Raw genomic sequence first — 20197 nt, forward strand, 5'->3', positions numbered from 1 at the left:
TATAATAAACAAATGTAATGGAGTCAGGGCTCAATTTGCTATTTTTGTTGTAAAAATAGTTCTAATTGTCTTCTCCACTTGCATGCAATTTGATTTTGATTAAAGTAAAAATAAAACAAAACATACTGAAATAATGTTTTTATTTGCACACTGTACAAATTACATTTTAAAAATAAGATCAAAAATTATGCTTATTCATAATTAGCTTATTTTCAATTATATTAAAATACATTACATTATATTTTATGCCTGAATAAATAGATACTTAAAAAGTTAAAACAAATGCAGAAATATAAAACAATTTTCAAATTTTATACATATTATTAAGCATAACAAATATGAAGATAATTTAAATTTATTAACATGAAATGCAGATTTCATAAATTCATGGTGAATCATCATTTGCAGCTTTTCAACCACTTCCTATACAAAATAACAAGTCTTTGTTTCTTTCACTAGTTCTCAATCATCAAACGTCGTCGGCAGGACATTGCATATTATATGCTACAGGGGCACATTTCAGACAAAACAAATCTAGAATTCTTGTCTATGAGCGCAAGAATTTTAGCTACAGATTTTTCAGAAAAAAACTATTTTTTTTTATAACTGGGTAGAAGTATCAGATAAAAAAATATGTGCAGCTGTAATACTTGCCTTTTGGCGAATTAGTTATTGAGAACGACTAGATAAAATATCAAAAGAATAAAACCACACAATTTATACAAATACTCTACAGTCTGTGTCTTAGTATTCTCTTATGCTCTTTGTCATCGAGGTCTGACTCCGTATCTGACAGGTCTTGTTGTGGTGGTGAGCTCGGCATGTTCACCGCTACTTCATTTAGGAACTGGAAGAAAATGTATGTGCTTTATAATGACGATGCTAAATCTTGACAAAGGATTGCATGAAAGTAAATTTAGGTCTGAGAAAGTTAGGTTTCATGCTCGATTCGAGAAGTCGAGCTTGAAATGTAAGTACATAGGTTTAACAAAATCCTAACTGCTTTTATTAGGTTCCTAAATATAACACAAATTTGTTATTTTACAAAAATTATATTATCAGGCATGATATAATATTCTTTGAAGGTGGAGACAGAGTTGGGAAGTACATCTACATTTTGCCACCTTGGCATTTTGGAATCGAATCTGGACCTCCTGATTGTTAATGAAATAAAAATAATTAACTTACAGTAGGTCTAGTTTGCTTGCGGAAAGAGCTGTACCACATGTTTCTCACATACTGCAGCGGATTCACGAACTCATGAGCCACGGTACTGTAAGAAAATATTTATGAACTTAACACACTAATTAATAATTCATACTCACACAGTTAAATTGACTTAAGCCGTTAGTTTAGTCGAAGTTACAGCTTGATCAAGTAAAATTCTGTTTAACGATCGATGTCTTAAAGCAGGTATCTAAAATTTTTGCTTCTTGTTAAATACTTATATTACCTGCCGTACCTATACCTACGGTTAAAACTTACCTTCCTGGCTCCGTGCTCATCTGAATGGTAGAGTTGGAAGAAATAGCTGAGCTATTAGGTGATGTGTTCTGGAACCGCACCCTGTTGGTAATAAAAGAAAATATTACCTATTGTATAAACTATTGTAATTGAAAGAAGATATTTTATAGAAATAACTATGAACTATAAGTCTCCAACCCGCACTTGGCCAGCATGGTGGACTCAAGGCCTAACCCCTCCCTGGTTGAAGAGGAAAGCCTTGCCCAGCAATAGGACAGTAAAGGGTTAAAAATTAATAAAAAACTTTATATCTAATACGAAGGAACGGCGTTGCTAAGCGTTATTGTTTCCTATTTTCAGTCCGTGATGATAAAGCGGTTTGGTATAGTTTCATAGGGCATGGATAACCTACCCGATAGATAAAGTATGTAAACAGAAGTTGAAATTCTGCCTGTTAAACTAACCGATAAGTAGGTACTTATTCAGAAGTGGTGACACTGGGCCTTAATCCTATTTATTATCAAAATACTTAATCTGTTATACTCACTCAGTGTAAGCCGACGCTCTGGCGCGCTTCGGTTTGAAGACGAAGTGGTAATACACGAACACGCAGAGGTACAGCGCGAACAGCACCAACACCACCGTGATGATGTTGAACGACACGCTGTGGGCCGTCACCATGTCCTCGTATGACCACCCGTTGAATAGTGGTTGCTACGAATATCAAGCATTTAGGAAGCTAGCAGATGGTAGGCAATAGGCATAGATTGTGATCTTGGTAGTAATGAGTGCTCATACTGGTCACTAGGTCGTCAGGTTCGATTCGTGAAGCGTTATTGGATTTTTCAATTTCTTTTGGAAAATCCTTAATTTTAACCCGAAATTGGATAGCAGGCTTGGTGTAATACTAACAGCGAAAAATGGGTAGATATGTTTATTTAATATACTTCTACCCACACCTTTGAGGTTACCAGGCGTAATGATACAAAAACAATAATTAGACAGCAATTGCCAATTATCTACTTACTAAAAAAAACGAGTACACCTACTCTGGTATCCTGTAATAGGTTATTGGAGACAGGTTTAAGTAAAAATCTTTTTACTATAGGTAACTGAACTTACCAGACTCTTCTCCAATTCAGGACAAACACCATCCACCGCAAGACTTCCATCATCACACACGCACTTCGGCCCATCAGCGTCCAGCGCGCAAACATTTGAACACACGACTCCCTCACAATCATCCACCAGGTCATCTCTTTGTATACTATCATGGCGGATCACAAATGTGTTAGCGTTGAAGACTCTGTACAGGTAGTTCTCGCATCGCTTGTGTCCGAACAGCTGGCAGCGGCCGAGGCGTGAGGAGTTGGCTACTAGGTAGTAGACGTGGTCTTGGAAGATCACGAGGCCGTGAGGAGCTTGTAGCTGGGGCTGGTCTGCTAAGATCTTTTTGCTGGAAAAGATTTGGTTTGGTGTTTTTTCATGTCTGTTACATACATAGACGTAGACAGTTTTTAAAGATCAGTTCGAACTAGCTGAATTTCTCTTCGAGCCTGAGGATTAAAATCTTTTATTGCTGTATCAAAGATTTTTTTTATTCATTAGGTACTGCTTTTCTCGAGGTTTGAAGTTGCCCTCGTCATAGATTTATCTTGACAGAACTTAATAGGAATCAAAATAAATTGGGTAAGTACCTAATGTAATTGGAGGTAGATAGTTTAGTTTTTTAAAAAGAACAGGTGACTTACTGGCTTTCTCCCTCATAATCCATCCTTAAGATATGCGAGGGTCCCGTCTCAGCGACAAACAGCTTCTTCTTGAAGGAGTCGACGGCGAGGCCGGTGCAGTGCTTCACCGTGGTCAGGTCAGTCACATGACGGCCTGACAGACTTGCCGACCACACGACTGACTCCAGCTCGCGGGTCACGCAGTAGAACATGCGACGAGCACTTGGGTCTACGATTAGAGCTGTCACCTGTGGAAAGTGCAAGGAACCAGTACTAATAACCATGCTTCTTTACATGATAGTTAAATATTTTTCGTAAATTGCAGATGAATGTAATGAAAATTTTTTTTTTTGAAAAAAAATATTAATGATGATATGTAATATCGCCAATATTGATATCAACTTTTTACCACAGTTTTACCTACTATTTTTAAAACTAAGTAATGCATAACAGACGTTGCGTTCTAAAATAAATCCACTTTAAATATTGGAATCCTTTAAGATGCTAAAGAATATGAAGTTTCGACCTTACCTCAGCATCAGAAGGCAGTTTCTGTAGTGTGGCACATCGCTTCTTCGTGACGTGACACACTCTGACGCGCATCGCCGTCGGAGTACTGTCCACGAAGTACACATTACCTGTCACCCAGTCTACCGCCACCTGGAGACAATAGTCAAAATGGAAGATGAGTTCTGTTGATAGTGGTTAATTGACGATAGCCGACCTTAGGAGTGAGAGGGCCAAATTGTGGTATTACTGCGAAAGAAGTGAAATAGTTACGATGTTTCAGCAAAATTCCGCTGCCGGCAGCACCGGGACAAGCACATTCATCCTTTAATAATTCTAAACTTTATCAACAAATTAAAAAACCAAAAATCGCTTGCTAAGCTCGAGATGGGCACGTGGTTGCCAGCGGTGGCGCTAGCACTGGGTAAGACTTTAAAGAAGTAGATTATATACTTTGCCATCAGCACATGACTTACCCTGGTAGGACGTCCAATGTTGGTGACAGCAATGACATTCTGCGAGCTGTTCACTTCAAGCAACTTGCCTGTTTCCGTCGATGTCACGTACAGCTTGCTTTGCCTATAACATCGACCAAACGAATAAGTAGACTAGAGTAAATTATTACGTTAAATCCTTGACATTCTTCGAAAATCAAGAAGAGTAATAACGTTTTGCTTTTTCTGTCATACAAGTACAAAACCCTTTTCATGTACTTATTTAAAATCTTTAGGACGAATGTTTAGTGGCAAAACGAAATGAAATAAAAATTCATCGCTTACAGACACCCGCCTACCTTGCTGCCATGGTTTTAACATCTAGTTATCACAGTTATAAAAAAGAAAAATAAAATAGGAAAAAGAAGAAATAGTGACTTCTAACACTTCGAAAAAAAGTATAACAAACTGCAGCGCTACCTCAGCCTCGGCCACATACCTGACGTGGACGTCCAAATCAGTGATGCCAGGAGTCTTCTGGTCGAAAAACTCCACAGCACCGTGGCCGTCAGACGACACGGAGCGGACAGAGTTGCCAGACACGTAGAGCACTGCCATGTTGCCTTTGATGGCCTTACATGAACGGCGGTCGGCCCTGTTCAATATTAATGCGTAAGTATGTAAGTAAAATATTATTAATGAAAATTATTGGACAATTTCTTTTATCCATCAGTTTTTGTGTGTAATTAGAATCTCATAGACGTTTACTGATGATTTTAGATATAAGTTCCATTCAAACTTTTAGCATTACAGATCAGCCTTCTATTGCCATCGAGTTGTAGATAACTTTTGACTAGTTTTGACAGTAAACGTTGTACGAAGTGCGAAACTAGCATAAAAAGCAACAAACATCATTTTAATGTTTGTCAAAGTGTTTTTACATCAGGAAAACAAGCCTAAACATTTTAAAAGCATGTCCTAAGTTATTCATGTCCTCAACCCACAGTCGAGGAGATGATCGCTACTCAGCAGTTGGACAATTATACCTTCCTCATACCTTAGCGCATATCCATGGTGGCAGGTACATATAAAACCTCCAGGTATGTTGTGGCAGCCTTGCGAGCACACGTCCGTCTCACACTCGTCCACGTCCTCACACGTGTACCCGTCCTGTCCCAGCGCGTACCCCTCGTGGCACGTGCAGTGAGCACCCAGGGGCGTCGGAGTACATTCGTACGAACATTTGTCTGATATGCACGATGTTACTGAGAAGAAAAAGTATAAGTGGTTTACAAAATTCGGTTGAATACGAAAGGAACTTAGCATAAGAGCCGTAATGAAGACCTGTAGATGAGTTGCAGAAGGATCTGTGTAGACTTTTGTATACGATGACAAAAAAACTCTCGAAATAGATAAAGACTAACAAAAACTAAAAGAGTGCAGAAGACAGTAAGAAATATAGCCAATACCAAACTAGGCTATATGATTTGAAGTTTACCAAAAGCCTGAAGGTCTTTTAAACCAGGAACTTACGGCATAGTCCTCCCTCATCGCTACCGTCCACGCAGTCGGTGCGATTGTCACACAACTGAGTCCATTCCACGCATTGTCCGTTACGACACCTGAATGCGTCAATGCAAGGCCCGGACGAATGCGCCGGGTATAACACTGATGTTCTGTTCACTAAAACAAAAGAATTTGAGGCATCATTATTTTGCAACGTCGCGTATACATATATATCCTCTTTGTCCGTGAGTTTTGTGTACTATACTCCTACCTACATTGCAAGGAGAGGTATATATAGTACATAGAACCAAAACACAGGCTACTTAAGTCTCTTCAAACTATTAGGTCGGGGAACAAGTCTTCGCATTATAGTATGTATGAACCTGTAATAAAATCTTTTCTCTAAACGAAAAAGCTCGATATTTGGGTAGGTACCTCACGAGCGATTTGTGATTCTTGAAGCCAAAGAGATTTTATTACAAGTTCATACATACTATAATGCTAAAAGACTTTTTCCCCGACCTAATCTTCTTCAGAATTGTACAAATGCGCACACAGCACGCATCTCTTTTGCGGCGCAATACAGTTTCGACTCATGATGAGAGTGATCTCTCCGACCGATCTCTTTCATGCATCACTTTAAGAACCATGAAAATAGGAGAAGAGAATGAACAAGAACAAGGAAGTTTCAAAGTACCTCTCCCGCAAGCATCAGGTGTCTCATCGGAACCATCAGCACAGTCTCTGTATCCGTTACACACGCGGTGTAAACTGACGCACTGCAGCTCTTGCTCACACGCGAACAGACCTAGAGGCGCACATCGCTTCTCACAGCCGGCCTCGTCACTGCCGCCTGGACACTCTGTCTTCATGTTGCAACTAAATATAAAGTGTTCGTAAGAAATTTGGAAGTCGTTCGTAGAAGGACTTTACAAGGACAAGTCACAAATCCTACACCGATAATAATAGCTTTCTTATTACAGACACTGTTTCAGAGAAAACCGAATATAAGAAGACCTTTTTACCAGTCACGAGGTCTATTTTAATTTAATAAAATCGTTTCCCTTCACCATTCTATAGTCAAATTCCCATTTAGCAGAATCAGAGCTCCAGGGAAGACGTTTTAGTCTTCTTCAAGTTAAAAAAATACATAAATATGAAATAGAAACGAAAAGACTACTAACAACAACAGCTTTTAATTGTGATCATTGAAAGCAGAAAACCATCACCTGATTATCTCTATACTTTATGTATGTAAGAAGCCTATGTATCACCATTTTCACGAATTAAGCCATCACCCAAAGAACAGAGAAGAAAGAGCATGCTCATTTTACCGAGCACTGTGCGGTAAGCAAATGCTTGTGTTGTGTTCACACGCAAACTCGCCGAAACCGCAGCGCGGCTCTACCTCCTGAAGAATTCTTACGATATTAGTAAGCATAAGCGTAAAGACCGTAAGCAAAAGAAACAGAGTAGGTATACCCTAGTAAATATATTATAAGTCAGAATTAGAGGATTCTGTTTATCAGGGAGTGCATTATAGGTTTATTCGATTTCTGAAATATTTTTTGATGCAATACATCTTAATACTTATATTTGTGAAAAGTACCGTCATTTGAGAAATACAGCTGAAGCAAGTATTGCTATTTTGCAATTGTTTTTTGTCGTATGGTTAGTGGTCAACCTAGTGTCAAAGTTGTTCAAGCCGCTCGAGAGGCCTTTGACGTGGCTTAACGACTGTTATCTTAGTAGACAACAACCGGGACCGACTTTTAACGTGCCATCTGAAGCACGGAGACGCCCAATTCAAATATCACTATGCGGTCACCCATCTATGGAGTGACCGCGCCAAGGGTTGCTTAACCCACAGATCGTTTACCGACCGGTGAGCGCAACTGGCTATGGGCGCCTCGAATTTTGCAATTATTTAAACTTACAGTTGCTATTTCACCTGTGCTCAGGCTTTATAGAGCAAAAAGACAAAACAGCGGGTAGTAAATACGTATTCTCACCGTGACGTCTACAATGGTCTCTTCATCGCAGTCTTCTTCATCAGAGAAGTCGAAGCAGTCTTGGTGGCCGTCACAGCGCTTGCTCAGCTCAATACACTCTCTACTCCTGCATCTGAAGTTACCTGGCCTGCAGGTTGTGTGCTCTGCGATACAGTTCATAGTATAAGTACTTGAATACTTTATTTATAAGTTTTTATTGCTTAGATATCATAGACGGCCTCCGAGGCGCAGTGGTTTGTGGTCACCCCACCACTTCCATTGCGGCGGGAGGTCGTGGGTTCGATTCCCACACGAAAGAAATATTTGTGTGATCCACAAATATTTCGTTCGTTTTTAGTCACAATAAAAAGATATTTTCACTCACCACAATCAATTTCATCGGATCCATCGCTACAGTCGAGGTCACCGTCGCATAGCCAACTACTTGCTATGCAAGATCCCGATGTACACCTGATATCAAAAAGTGGTATAATAATAAACCTTATAGTAATCTGGAAGTATATTCTTCAAAACGGTCAACATGTCTCCTGCTGGATTGACGAAAAGGTCAGGCAAAGATTCCACTAAACTGGTAAAGTCCTTCATAACTTTAAACTCTAGTGTTGCATGTTTAATGTAAGTATAACAGAATACGGGTTGAGTCAGCCAGAGACCACGGCGAGTGCAACCTGCGCCGAGACGTTAGGCATTTGTTCAGTTCAGGTAAAATGCGTGGTCAAAGTCCTTCTTCAACTTTGCATCCCTTCAAGAAATGTTTAAAGAACTCTTATACATTCAAGGTATATTTATACACATAACTTTTAGAGGTATCCAGAAGTTTCAAGATACTTACATGAACTCAGTATCGAAGCACGTGAAAGTATCACACTCGGAGGACAGTTCATCATCAGCGCGAGGACAGTCGGTGCTGCCGTCACACAGCAGTGAGCGAGAGATGCAAATGGAACTGTTTGCACATTGATACTCCGTCACGATACAGGGACTATGTTCTTCTGAGGAAAAAGAAGAAAATCAGGTCAGACATCATCACGTTTTATAAATCAGACGAAAGAAAAAGTTAGACTTTACAATTGTTGCATAAGTGGGTGTAAAAGACATGTAAAAGGTAGAATAAACAATTAACCTCTCAACAAACAGAATTATTTTGGACCATTTCTAATGAATTCCAAAGTGTTTTGTGATGTTTAAAACAGCTGGGAGCTATAGAAGATAAGAGTAAGAAAACTTACCCGGATCGATTGGTTTTCCATCACACATTGTAGTGGTTCTCTTATTCAGACACTTGTTATTGCAGAAGACCTCATCTGGTCCACAAATATCTGTAGGTTCCACTGTTGAAAACGAAAATTACACATAAAAAGACTATCCCTAAACTCGGATGGCTCAAGATTCGGTTCTTGTATTGGACAAAATAAACAAAAGAGTGATAATGTAAGTTTGTACAAATTAAATGTGAAGTTTATAGAGGAAGTAAACTGATAAATTGTGAATAAAAAAATCTGCTAAAAGCCTTACAGTCAAACAGTCGAGAAATTAGAGAAATACGAGGCTACAAAATATTACAATTGATAAAATGAAGTCGTATATCGATCACATTGTCCCACCGAGAAAACAAGCGTACGAGAAAAATCCCTTCACTTACCAACAGGACACCCTTCTTCATCCTCCCCCAACGGACAGTCAGCAACACCATTACATTTAGCTTCCTGATCCACACACGCATTACTCTTATGACAAACAACCTCATCATCATCGCAGACCACCACGCTGTGACACTTGCCGTCTCTCAGCACATACCCTGGACGGCACAGACACTTGTACCCCATGTGGAAGGTCGAAGAGTGCGCAGGGTCATGTGGTTCTTGAACACAGACGTCGGAACAGATGTTCTTGAGACAGGGATGATTGAATAAGGGGTCTTTTTTGTCGGGAGGGGGCGATGTCGCTTGAATTAGGAGCTGGGTGTTGTTTGGGAGTAATGCTGAAACAAAAAATCTATACTAATATAATAAAGCTGAAGAGTTTGTTTGTTTGATTGTTTGTTTGTTTGTTTGTTTGTTTGTTTGAACGCGCTAATCTCAAGAACTACTGGTCCGATTTGAAAAATTCTTTCAGTGTTAGATAGCCCATTTATCGAGGAAGGCTATAGGCTATATAACATCACGCTACGGTCATTAGGAGCAGAGAAGCAACGAAAAATGTTACAAAAACGGGGAAAATTTTGACCCATTCTCTTAGGTGACGCAAGCGAAGTTGCGCGGGTCAGCTAGTTCTAAATAATTCAACTGCCATATAAGTAAAATAACCGACTCCAAGAGCTCCTGTTAGAATATGTGACTTTAGAACATGAAGTAAAACTTTTGGTTATGTTGGCAAAGTACATTTCTTTTTGGTGCTATAAATCAACCTGCTATTAATGCAAGCTTAATAAAAAGTCTCAAACTTATTAAAAAGGCTCAGCTTGAAGTCACCATAAATATCAACTAATACACGGTGATGCTAAGCATATGTGGCACTCGGCAGCCACCCACCGATGGACCGCCTAACTAAAAGCTTACATAATCCTCTGGAGTAAGCAATAAATAACTTACCCAGATCAATCCTGCGTATCTTGTGCGTGGTCTCATGTATATCAGACCAGAAGAGGCGAGGAGTGCGTCTGTCTGTCCAGAACACGTAGTTGTCGGCTACGGCCAGACTTGCGACCGTTGTGGACAACTCACGGTAACCTTCTAAACCGGTGCCTGAACATAAAAAGAGTCGTGTTTTAAAGGCGAAATACCGTAGTTTATGGGGAACATTTGATAATATAATGTACGTGTAAGTGTTCTAGTAGTCTTTGGTTGTATGTTAATAAATAATAAGATTCCTAAAAGAAGAGTGCTTTAGTATTATTCGCTCGAAGTTGATTCCTAATGAATAGAATTTTAATAATCTCCATAAGTTGAATCCTAATATTCAATGCCTAAATATTACCGTTGATTTTTATTCTGAAGTAAGATAGGTCTAAGTTTGTTGTTTAATATTAATTAAATTATATAATTGTCATTCAAGATATTAGTATATTACTTATAATCGAAGAACTGGTAACCTGTTATTTTTAAAATTGAGAAGTTTTAGATATTGTACTCACCGTCAGGATGCATGAAGTCGATGGCTCCATTGCTCTCGTCTGAGATGAACACGTTGTCCAAATGTTGCACATAACGGAGACGAACATGAGGACCTGACAGTTGAAAGAAATCATTCTATAAAAAGATAATTTACGTACTAAATTGTTAATTGGATACAAATTTAACACATTACTGTCCTCCTGCTGGGCAAGGATCTCCTCCCGTAAAGAGGAAAAGAAGAGAAATGAGGTTAGGCCTTGTGTCGACCACGCTGGCCAAGTGCGAGTACCTACTTACGATAAAAATTAATAAAAAATAAAGAGAGATTCAATTCAATTAGGGAACTGTGTTTTGTAAATATTGTACCTTTCAGATTGTTCAGAATGATGTGCTTCCGATCCTCGCCGTCCAGTCCCATGCTGTCGATGTGTATGATATTGTGTTGTTCACTTTCCACCACCGCTACCATCATTCTCCTGAACGATTAAAAAATATTAAAAAAGTACTAAACGTTAAGATTACCAATGTTTAAAGGTGTGATGAAAATCCTTTTTATGTTTAGCTCCTTTACAATATCAATGATTTGTATTACGTAATATAGTTTTCAAAATTATTGCACGACGTTTTTTGTCAGTTTTAAGGGAAAATATTGGATCTAATAGAACATTTTTTTGGTTTTCGTACCCATAATCCGGCATAACACAGAGACTAATAGGCACTTCATGGGTCGGGAAGCGGTGCACGAGCGCGCGCCTCTGTGTCCTGATGGAGAAGGCTTCAACCACGCGGCGACCTGCGTCCGCTATGTATAGGTTGTCACTCGCGTAGTCTGGAAGCACATAGCGTTTCAAAAACAACTCTCGCATGTCATCTCATTTTGCAGTAACTTAAACTACCAATAGCGCCATTTTCGTACAAAAGCTTCAAGAATTCGAAATCCGCACCACTCAAAAGTCTCTGCTGTATCCTGCTGGGTTATGCAAATGATGGTACAGAGAGTGTAGCTCTCTGTGTAAAGTTTAGACCAACTTTTACGCTAAAAATTAATAACAATAAAACTGACCGCCTTGGCCCAATTTTGATCTGGAGGACCTTATTATGCTTCGCTTGATAGATATAGCTGCACCACAACTACAGGAAGGACTCACCATAATCCATGTCGACAACGTTTTCCAGCCCGTCGAAGACGACTCGCTGCGTATGCCCCAGTGTGAAGTCACTGATATTCACGCAACTGATCATTTTGCGCTGACCATCGTACAGGTACAGGGTATCTGTTGATACAGGCAAGTTAATATGGACACAGAATACAAACGAAAGTGACGTCCAGGACCATAGAAATGCAATATTTGAGATGAGTTCAATTTAATTTAGTATTTTCGTGATCTACTTCATATACTTTATGTACACTTCTACGTAAACTTTTAGGTATAATAGGCGCAAGTGTATTTTTTATTCATTGCTTTTGAAATCTTGACGCTTCACCCAGTGTCATAAATGAATCGGTAGTAATTTCTAGAATTGATGCTTAAGCTTCTTACCTCTAAAGCTATCATAAGCCATGGCCTGCACGCGTCCGATGGCGAAGTGCGTGGCGTGACTCTCAGGGTTGCCGAGCTCATCGTACTGGAACCTCGTGAACAGCTCCCCACCGGCTACTACCAGGTACTTGGCTCTGTAGTCACTTGGACCTGGTGTAAGAAAAAAATATAGGCCAAATAAGATACACACTAGAACTAACTTCACAGAGCAAACATCCGCAGATTTTTACAAGTTGTTAGAAAACCTGGCAGGCTTGTTTCTTGTCGTCTTGACATCTCTGAACTTGCACCAATCGCACTGTTAACAATTATCATCCTATTGCAGCAGTTATGCACAGTCTATTGGAGAATCGTTTAGCATTTTTTGACTTCATTACAAACAGGGGACTAAAAAGTAGTGATGATGATGAAAATTAAAAGCATTTAAGGCTGTAATATATATGCGTCCGACTTCGGGTAGTACAAGCTCTATCAGGTCGGAATATTATAGGACATTAAGACTGTACAATAGAGAATACTTACGGGTACACGTATTATCGTGTATGTCCATGCCGTCGGGACAGGCGCAGACGTGGCTGGTGTTGGACGTGACGAAGCACAGGTGCGAGCAGTTGTTACTGCTGCACGGGTTCGAGCTCGCGTTCACCAGCACCGGGTGGTACATGTGCATACCTGGACACAAAGTGACATAATTATTGTTAAAGGACATTAAACTATCGAGGATTGTACATAAGTAGACTCGAAAAAAAAAATAATAAAAAAAAAAAAATGGTATCGTAAACATTAGAACTTTGTAAGACCATGTCATAATAATTATTTTTTTTTTTTTTTTTTTTAGCCAAGGAAGCTATATAATATATTATGGTGATAAAAATGCGGAAACGTGATCGTGAAAGTTGATAAGCAATTTGGATATAAAGTTGGAAATCAGCTGATGAATCAGTGATTGATCGTTATCACAAGATAGTAAAAATACAATGTTTGTCAACGAACATTGACCTCTTCACGCTCAAATACCTCGTGACGTTGATGACATAATCTTGGGTTGAGAAACATGATTACCTACTTGTTCCTATATTACTATGTCTCTCTCTTATGTCTTTATGTGGCGAAAGCCTTTTTTTAATTTGACTGCCACCTACGTATTCAACGCCGAAATGTCAAGCGATCCAAGATTTTACTTCTGATATAAAACCGTCTAAGTTGTGAGTCGGACTTGGGCACGTTCTGTTCCATTATCTATGAAAACAGCGGAGGTGGTGACGGAAAGACAGACAGCGGAGTCTTAATCTAAGATCCCGAATTACCCTTATAAAAAAACTAGCTTTTACCCGCGACTTCGTCCGCCACCTGAATTTTCCCATGTGAATGCGTAATTTTCCCGGGGTAAAAAGTAGCCTATGTCCTTTCTCGGGTATCAAAATATCTCCATACCAAATTTCATGCTAATTGGTACAGTAGTTTAGGGGTGATTGAGTAACAGACTGACAGAGTTACTTTCGTATTTATAATACTAGCTGACCCGCGCAACTTCGCTTGCGTCACATAAGAGAGAATGGGTCCGTTTTTATAACACTTTTTACTGTTACTGTGCTCCTATTGGTCGTAGCGTGATGATATAAAATATGCCTTTTTTTCACGAAAAATATATCAAAATTATTTAAATATCTCCTAATATAACGAAGTCGCGCTAAGGCATATCCGCCATTAAAACAGTTGCCATGACAACGGAATTTTGTTATTTTAATTGTCATTATAATATTGATTATTCGCGACTTAATTCGCCACCTGAATTTTCACGGGAAATGCGTCATTTTCCCGGGGTAAAAAGTAGCCTATGTCCTTTCTCGGGTATCAAAATATCTCCATACCAAATTTCATGCAAATTGGTTCAGTAGTTTAGGCGTGATTGAGTAGCAGACAGACAGACAGACAGACAGACAGACAGACAGAGTTACTTTCGCATTTATAATATTAGTATGGATTTAAAAAAATAGTAATAATAGTAATAAAGAATGGATTATATGCTTGCAAAATGATTTATCTTCTACATACCAAGTACAGGAGTATCAAGTTTAAGCAGAACGTTTCTCTTCTGCGCGCTGCCATGGATCTTATCCATGGTTTGTATGGTGTTGGACGTCCAGTCGCTCCAGTACACCGTGTTCTCGAACACCGAGATAGAGTAGGGATGGTGGAACGGCTCCTCGAATAGTGACTGTAGTAAAAGAAGATTATAATAATATATTAAGTATATTACAAATTCGCGAAAAACGTCATATTCAAAGAGATGTCGATCCCGGATGAAGTTAGCCAGAGTAATAAGAGATTCTTCCTCTCTTTTTTTTGCAGCCGCGGCAGTATTTCTTGCACTAGCCATCGTGCTACATCAATCTCAATATTGAAAGTAGGTACCCAACGTAAAATAAATTACAAATAGTAAACTCCACAACTCGATCAATTAAAGACTGTGTGTGAATAAGCAGCATTATAGGTAAAGTTTTTAAACTATAGCGGTTTGGACACATACATACCATGGTCAGCCTGGGACCACGGCGAGTGCAACCTGTGCCGAAACGTTAGACATTTTAAGATAAAATGCGTGTTCGCGTTAATTCCCGTATTCTATTATGCATGCAACGCGTGAGTTTCAAATTTATGACATACATACTATATTATTATATACATACTATATTATTTATTAATCGTATTAAACGGTTCTTTAACGCAGTCTCTAGCGATATAGTTCTCATCACTTACATAAACATGTTTCCCATTAAGCAGCACAACTTTGATCGTATGGTCGACGTAGTACAGACGTCCGTTGGGTGCGTCGAGGGCGAGGCCTGATGCAAACCCGCGCAGGTGGTCCACCAGCACGTCGGGCTGACTGCCGTCCATGCGAGCTGACATTATCACTGCCCGGCTCTGCCAGTCCGCCCAGTACATTTTACTGTTGGAAAATAGAAGGTGAAGTAAAGGGATAGTAAGTTACCTCGCTATTGGGAAAATATACAGGAATATAGAAAGGCACGTCAAAAGCAAAGTCACTACTTTATTTTTAACTGCTTTCAGTATGTATTCGTCGTTTTATAAAAAAAAAATGGATCATAAATTATGTTGGAGATGGCTAGCGACTTAACTTTTTTTGCACATGTACCTATCTAATATACTTTATTTGTAAACGTTTCATTTTTGTGCGTTGCAAACTCTGAGAGCTTACAATCTTTACCAATTGCGAGTAACTTTGCCCGTAAATCGGGTTAAAAGTAGTTAAACGTAATACACGACAAAAGTTAACGTTAATTTATGCTAGGAATGAAACAATCATTTTAAGGATATTATTATGTAAATCCAATAGCTCACCCGTTCTTCGCATCCAGTGTAACAAACCGGGGATGTTTGCTCTGCGTCTTCACAGTGGTACAGATGGAACCATCAGCTCTGCACGCCGAGATGATCCCTCGCTCCGAGTCGCTGAAGTAGATGTTACCTCCTAAGTAGTCCACTGCGATGTCTCCCGGCTCCTCCAAGCCAAGGCCTACCAGCACCTGACGTGGGATATGAAAATATGTAGGTATCAGTCATATAGCCATTGCGCTCATCAGTCGGTAAACTATCTGTGGGTTACCTTTAGCGCGGTCATTCCGTGGATAGTTTAATATGATCTCAGGTTTTTGCAATACCTGTTTTTTCTTCTATCTTTTTTTATAAGACAACTCTCGCACAATGGATTGCTCTTGTGTCGCGGGAACTTTTACAATTTTACAAACAACGGACACAAAGTACAACCAGACCCGCAATAACTATTTGTGGATCGCACAAATTATTGTTCCGTGTGGGGATAGAACCCATTATCTCCCGACGCAATGGCGACCTTAACCACCGAAGCAGTCATAAATACCAGAAGCCTATGGCAATGCTTCTTATAGAATCAGTAAGTATAAATTCTTGAGTTGAAATGCGAACCTGCTTGGTTTCCTTGATGTCGTCGAGCTGAGCTTTGAATATAGTCTGGTGACCCTGCGCAGTTTCCACCCAGTATACGTATGTGCCGTCGAATGATACGCCGTGAGCCTGATGAACGAACACATAATTCTATTTGGCTATAAGTTTTTAAAAACAATTGTTTTTATAAGAAATTCCAAATAAATATGTTGATTCGTATGTTGAATTTATTCACAAATAAATGAGTAATATTGTGATTAAGTTGGTTTCTCTATTTTATTAAAAAATATATATTTATACCAATTTTACAAAAAATGGGCCTTACAAGGCGTACCTACCTTATACAGCTATACAGTTTTATTTATGACCTTTTTAATCCGTACATCCTTTACAATCCGTACAATTTTAGATTATCTTTATCTCAAAGCGAATAAATAAATAATCAATTGTTTCCACGAAAACATTTAACTTTTTCAGCAGTAACAAAACAATTTCTTACTGTACGATGTCATGGAACCATTATTCTTTTTAACACCAAATAGAATACTAATCAGTTCTCCATAAGTAAATACCTGCTTAATATCAGAAGCGACGATAACCATCTGTTTACTCTTGACCTTCAGGTACCTGATGTCATTGCGTGTGCTGAAGAACAGCATCGCCTCGGGACCTACAACATTCACCGAGAAGAATGGCTTCCTTAGACCAAAAGTATTATGACGAATTGTCTGTTACTGCCGCCTTCGCATCGAGCTTTTGACATTTAAAATGTATTTTTAGACATCTTTAGAAGACGTATCCAAATATAAACGCAGCAAGTCTTAACTGCTGCAAACCAGATTTAAATTGTTCTTCTTTATATTTGAAAGCTGGTTGTCGCCATTTTGGTCCCAATAATATTTCATCTATCTTTTTTATAATATCCCTAAAAAATATGTATAGATTCTTGCTGTAACTGATAAAGAAACTCACCAGTAGCATAACAGAGATATCTGAACTCATCCTTCGTGTACCCTGGCTCACACTCGCAGGTAAAATGTCCGTCTCCATTGATGCAGGTCTGCGAGCACTGCGGGCGCTCCATCGCGCACTCATCTACGTCATCACACTGATGGGTCACGTAGTTGTACTGACGCATGGACAGGTTGGGGACGCAAAGACATGACGGCCCGTGCCGCTCCGGAGAACAGCGCGTCTCGTTGCCAAGGCAAGTGTAGTTGTTGCACATTGTATGCCCTGATTTAGTGAAAAAAATACGTTGATTAAAATCAAAGGTAAGTAGTTTCAAAGTCACGATTAGTTAAGACAGCTCCTAGATCATAGGTACTAATAATATAATCTTGTGCTGCAGACAGCTAGCAAGAACGCATTTCTTCAATAGTAACTTTCACAGGATCAGAAACCGCTGTAATTCAGAAAAATAAGCCTGAAAATCGTAGTGAGGACCTCCGTCGTACACGTTAACGCCGGCATCGGGAGGGATGCAGAGGAATAGTAGACATGACTTTAAAAAAAATAGACAAAGCCATTCCTGACTCTTGTAGGAGATACATCTATGCATAAGGGGGACTCATGTGACCTAAAGCATGGAGAGAGGAAATTGAAGCAAGTAAATGGCGTAAATCATGATCTATTAACATGATTAGCAGAAAGAGACCATGTCATACTTACAATTAGCACAGAAAGGTCCCTCGTCGCTTCCATCGCGGCAGTCTTGCATGCCATCGCACATCATGTGGCTCGGCAGACAGTATGAAGAGTCACTGCACTTGTAGTTGCGCTCGCCGAGACTTGGCAGCTCTTGGCAGAATGATCCGTCTAGGATCGCGTGCGGGAGGGATACGCGCCCTGCGAAATAAAATTGTTATTACAGGTTATGTCACCGGGTGTAAAACTATTTGATTTAAATAATAAGGTCTGCTGGCTTTTTATACTTTCTTTCGATTATGATGAAACCATTTAAATCAGGCCTTATAGTAATTGGGGCTGTGAAGCTGAAAATGCAATAAAAAAACGAGTTTCATGAAGCTAATCATAAACAACAATTTTACGAAAGAATTTTTTTAAATATTATGTTTATGGGTATTATTTTATCATCTCTGAACCTAAGAAAGCTTGATAGATAGAGCTGAGGATAGATAATAAACTAAGTAACGTAGACTTACTGCACAAATCATGTTTGTATTCATCACTCTTGTCTTCACAATCATACACGCCGTCACACACCCACAAGTTAGAGATACACTTGCCGTCGCCGCACTGGAAACCTTTGCATGACGACTGTACAAAAAGAAACCAAAAGTTAACAACTGGCGATTTGACTCTTGTTGGACTAATATCTTAAGCAGATACATACCTACTTAAGATATTAGTCCAAAAGGTAAATGAGATTATAAATATTATTTATAATCTGTAACACCCAAAGGTATAGGCAACGAAATATGTAATATGTTTAACCATTTATGGTATTAGTTCCATGTAATCGGAAGCAACGCTATTGCTACGTCACCAAACTGCCGTTGAGAATATTCAGATAAAAATTTAAAAAACGCAATAGTATCTACTTTGCCTCCGTGACGGGTTTCGAACCTGAGACGTCCTGTTTAGCAGTAGGTTACACTACCGACCGCGCACAGAAACAGTCTGTCTTATACACACTAGTGGCAGAAAACCGGCGCTCATTTCCTGTTACTCACATTATTATTGTCTGGCAGCTGTGTGCAGTTGAGTTCATCGCTACCATCATCGCAATCGGTCTCGTTGTTACATATCCACATGTTGGGGATGCAGCCATTGCCGTCCGCGCAGGAGAACTGATGCGTCATGTTGCATACCTCTGCATCTGGCTTGTGCAGCGCTATGGAGAAACGTCATCTATAACTTTTATCTGAGAGGAGTAACCTTTTGAGAATTAAGATAACGTATAAGTATGTCTCAATCGCGGGTATGACGTCCTCTATTTCCTTCAAGAAAACATGCTACGCTTATGTAAAAATGTTGAAAAGGCACGAATTTAATCAACATAGCGTAAGCTGTTGTAACGTGTCTACACGTAGTTTTTTTATGAGAATGTTCCTGGTGAGAACTAAGCAAGAAGGGTGTGTGTGTTAGTGATTCGAATGATCTGGCTCCCCATAAGCCTAAGGTGAAATATTTTAAAACTATATTTTTGAAAAAAGCGCATTGTAAAGTACAAAAGCAACTCACTGCAAAAGTTTTCATCGCTCGCATCATCGCAGTCTATATTGCCATCACAGAACTGTGACTGTAGGAAGCAGCCGCCGCTCCAGCACGGCAACGTGTCCTCATCGATGCACCCTGCCGAATATTCGCTGTAGTCCATCGACTCCAACTCGTTCGCGTATTGCCACGAGAACGCCACGCATATGACTAGGATTATTATTGATGATTCTAATCTGTTGATTATAAGAACATTTTTTATAGTTTTTTACAATTTATTGTTTCCCTGCCGGGTAAGGCTAAATAAAGAACTACTTTACCCGCTACTTTATAATATATAATACAAATTAATATAATAATTGTCCATCTTTTTTCTAAAGGATCACTAGGTGTGTTGCTCCTGCTCTGAACCTTTAGAATGCCAAGGCACTGATCAGTACAAGAAACAATACTTATATTTTTATACGGGTCTTGTATGTTGGCACTCAAATAGTATCTATAAACTTTATTATATTTACTAAACGCTGAAAATACGAATTGTCCATCCAATATAAAGCTAAAAAAGAAATTGTACTTACTGATTCATTTTGAAAATTCATTAAATGTAAAAAATATAAATTGTAAAATTAAAACTTGGTAAATATAAACACTAATTAATTTTAAAATAAATATGTAAAATAATGTTTCACGTGGTTTGCTAGGCGGAAGAAGAACAGAGCGGAAGTAGGTGTACTTTAGTAAAAGTAATTAATTTGTAACTAC

The 20197-nt window shown here is 39.1% G+C and overlaps 1 protein-coding gene across 1 annotated transcript; it reads right to left on the reverse strand.

Annotated features, from left to right (window-relative positions):
- Nucleotides 1-123: 123 nt before the first annotated feature.
- On the reverse strand, nt 124-20153 carry yl (Putative vitellogenin receptor yl). Its single transcript, XM_076128975.1, has 36 exons — nt 20014-20153; nt 19463-19671; nt 18952-19112; nt 18421-18535; nt 17927-18103; nt 17228-17491; nt 16828-16925; nt 16277-16384; nt 15674-15858; nt 15068-15260; nt 14363-14525; nt 12830-12979; nt 12308-12457; nt 11915-12040; nt 11451-11595; nt 11133-11242; nt 10787-10879; nt 10245-10397; nt 9296-9634; nt 8883-8984; nt 8486-8645; nt 8018-8103; nt 7654-7796; nt 6976-7052; nt 6339-6520; nt 5669-5818; nt 5193-5400; nt 4635-4790; nt 4178-4280; nt 3726-3854; nt 3216-3442; nt 2587-2920; nt 2012-2178; nt 1486-1566; nt 1189-1273; nt 124-847 (listed from the first exon to the last, which is right to left on the reverse strand). Exons 1-36 carry the CDS (start codon nt 20019-20021, stop codon nt 731-733), a joined length of 5454 nt encoding a protein of 1817 aa, XP_075985090.1. The 5' UTR covers nt 20022-20153; the 3' UTR covers nt 124-730.
- Nucleotides 20154-20197: the final 44 nt, after the last annotated feature.

Source organism: Anticarsia gemmatalis, chromosome 22 (genome assembly GCF_050436995.1).
Source record: "Anticarsia gemmatalis isolate Benzon Research Colony breed Stoneville strain chromosome 22, ilAntGemm2 primary, whole genome shotgun sequence".
Taxonomy (NCBI): domain Eukaryota; kingdom Metazoa; phylum Arthropoda; class Insecta; order Lepidoptera; family Erebidae; genus Anticarsia; species Anticarsia gemmatalis.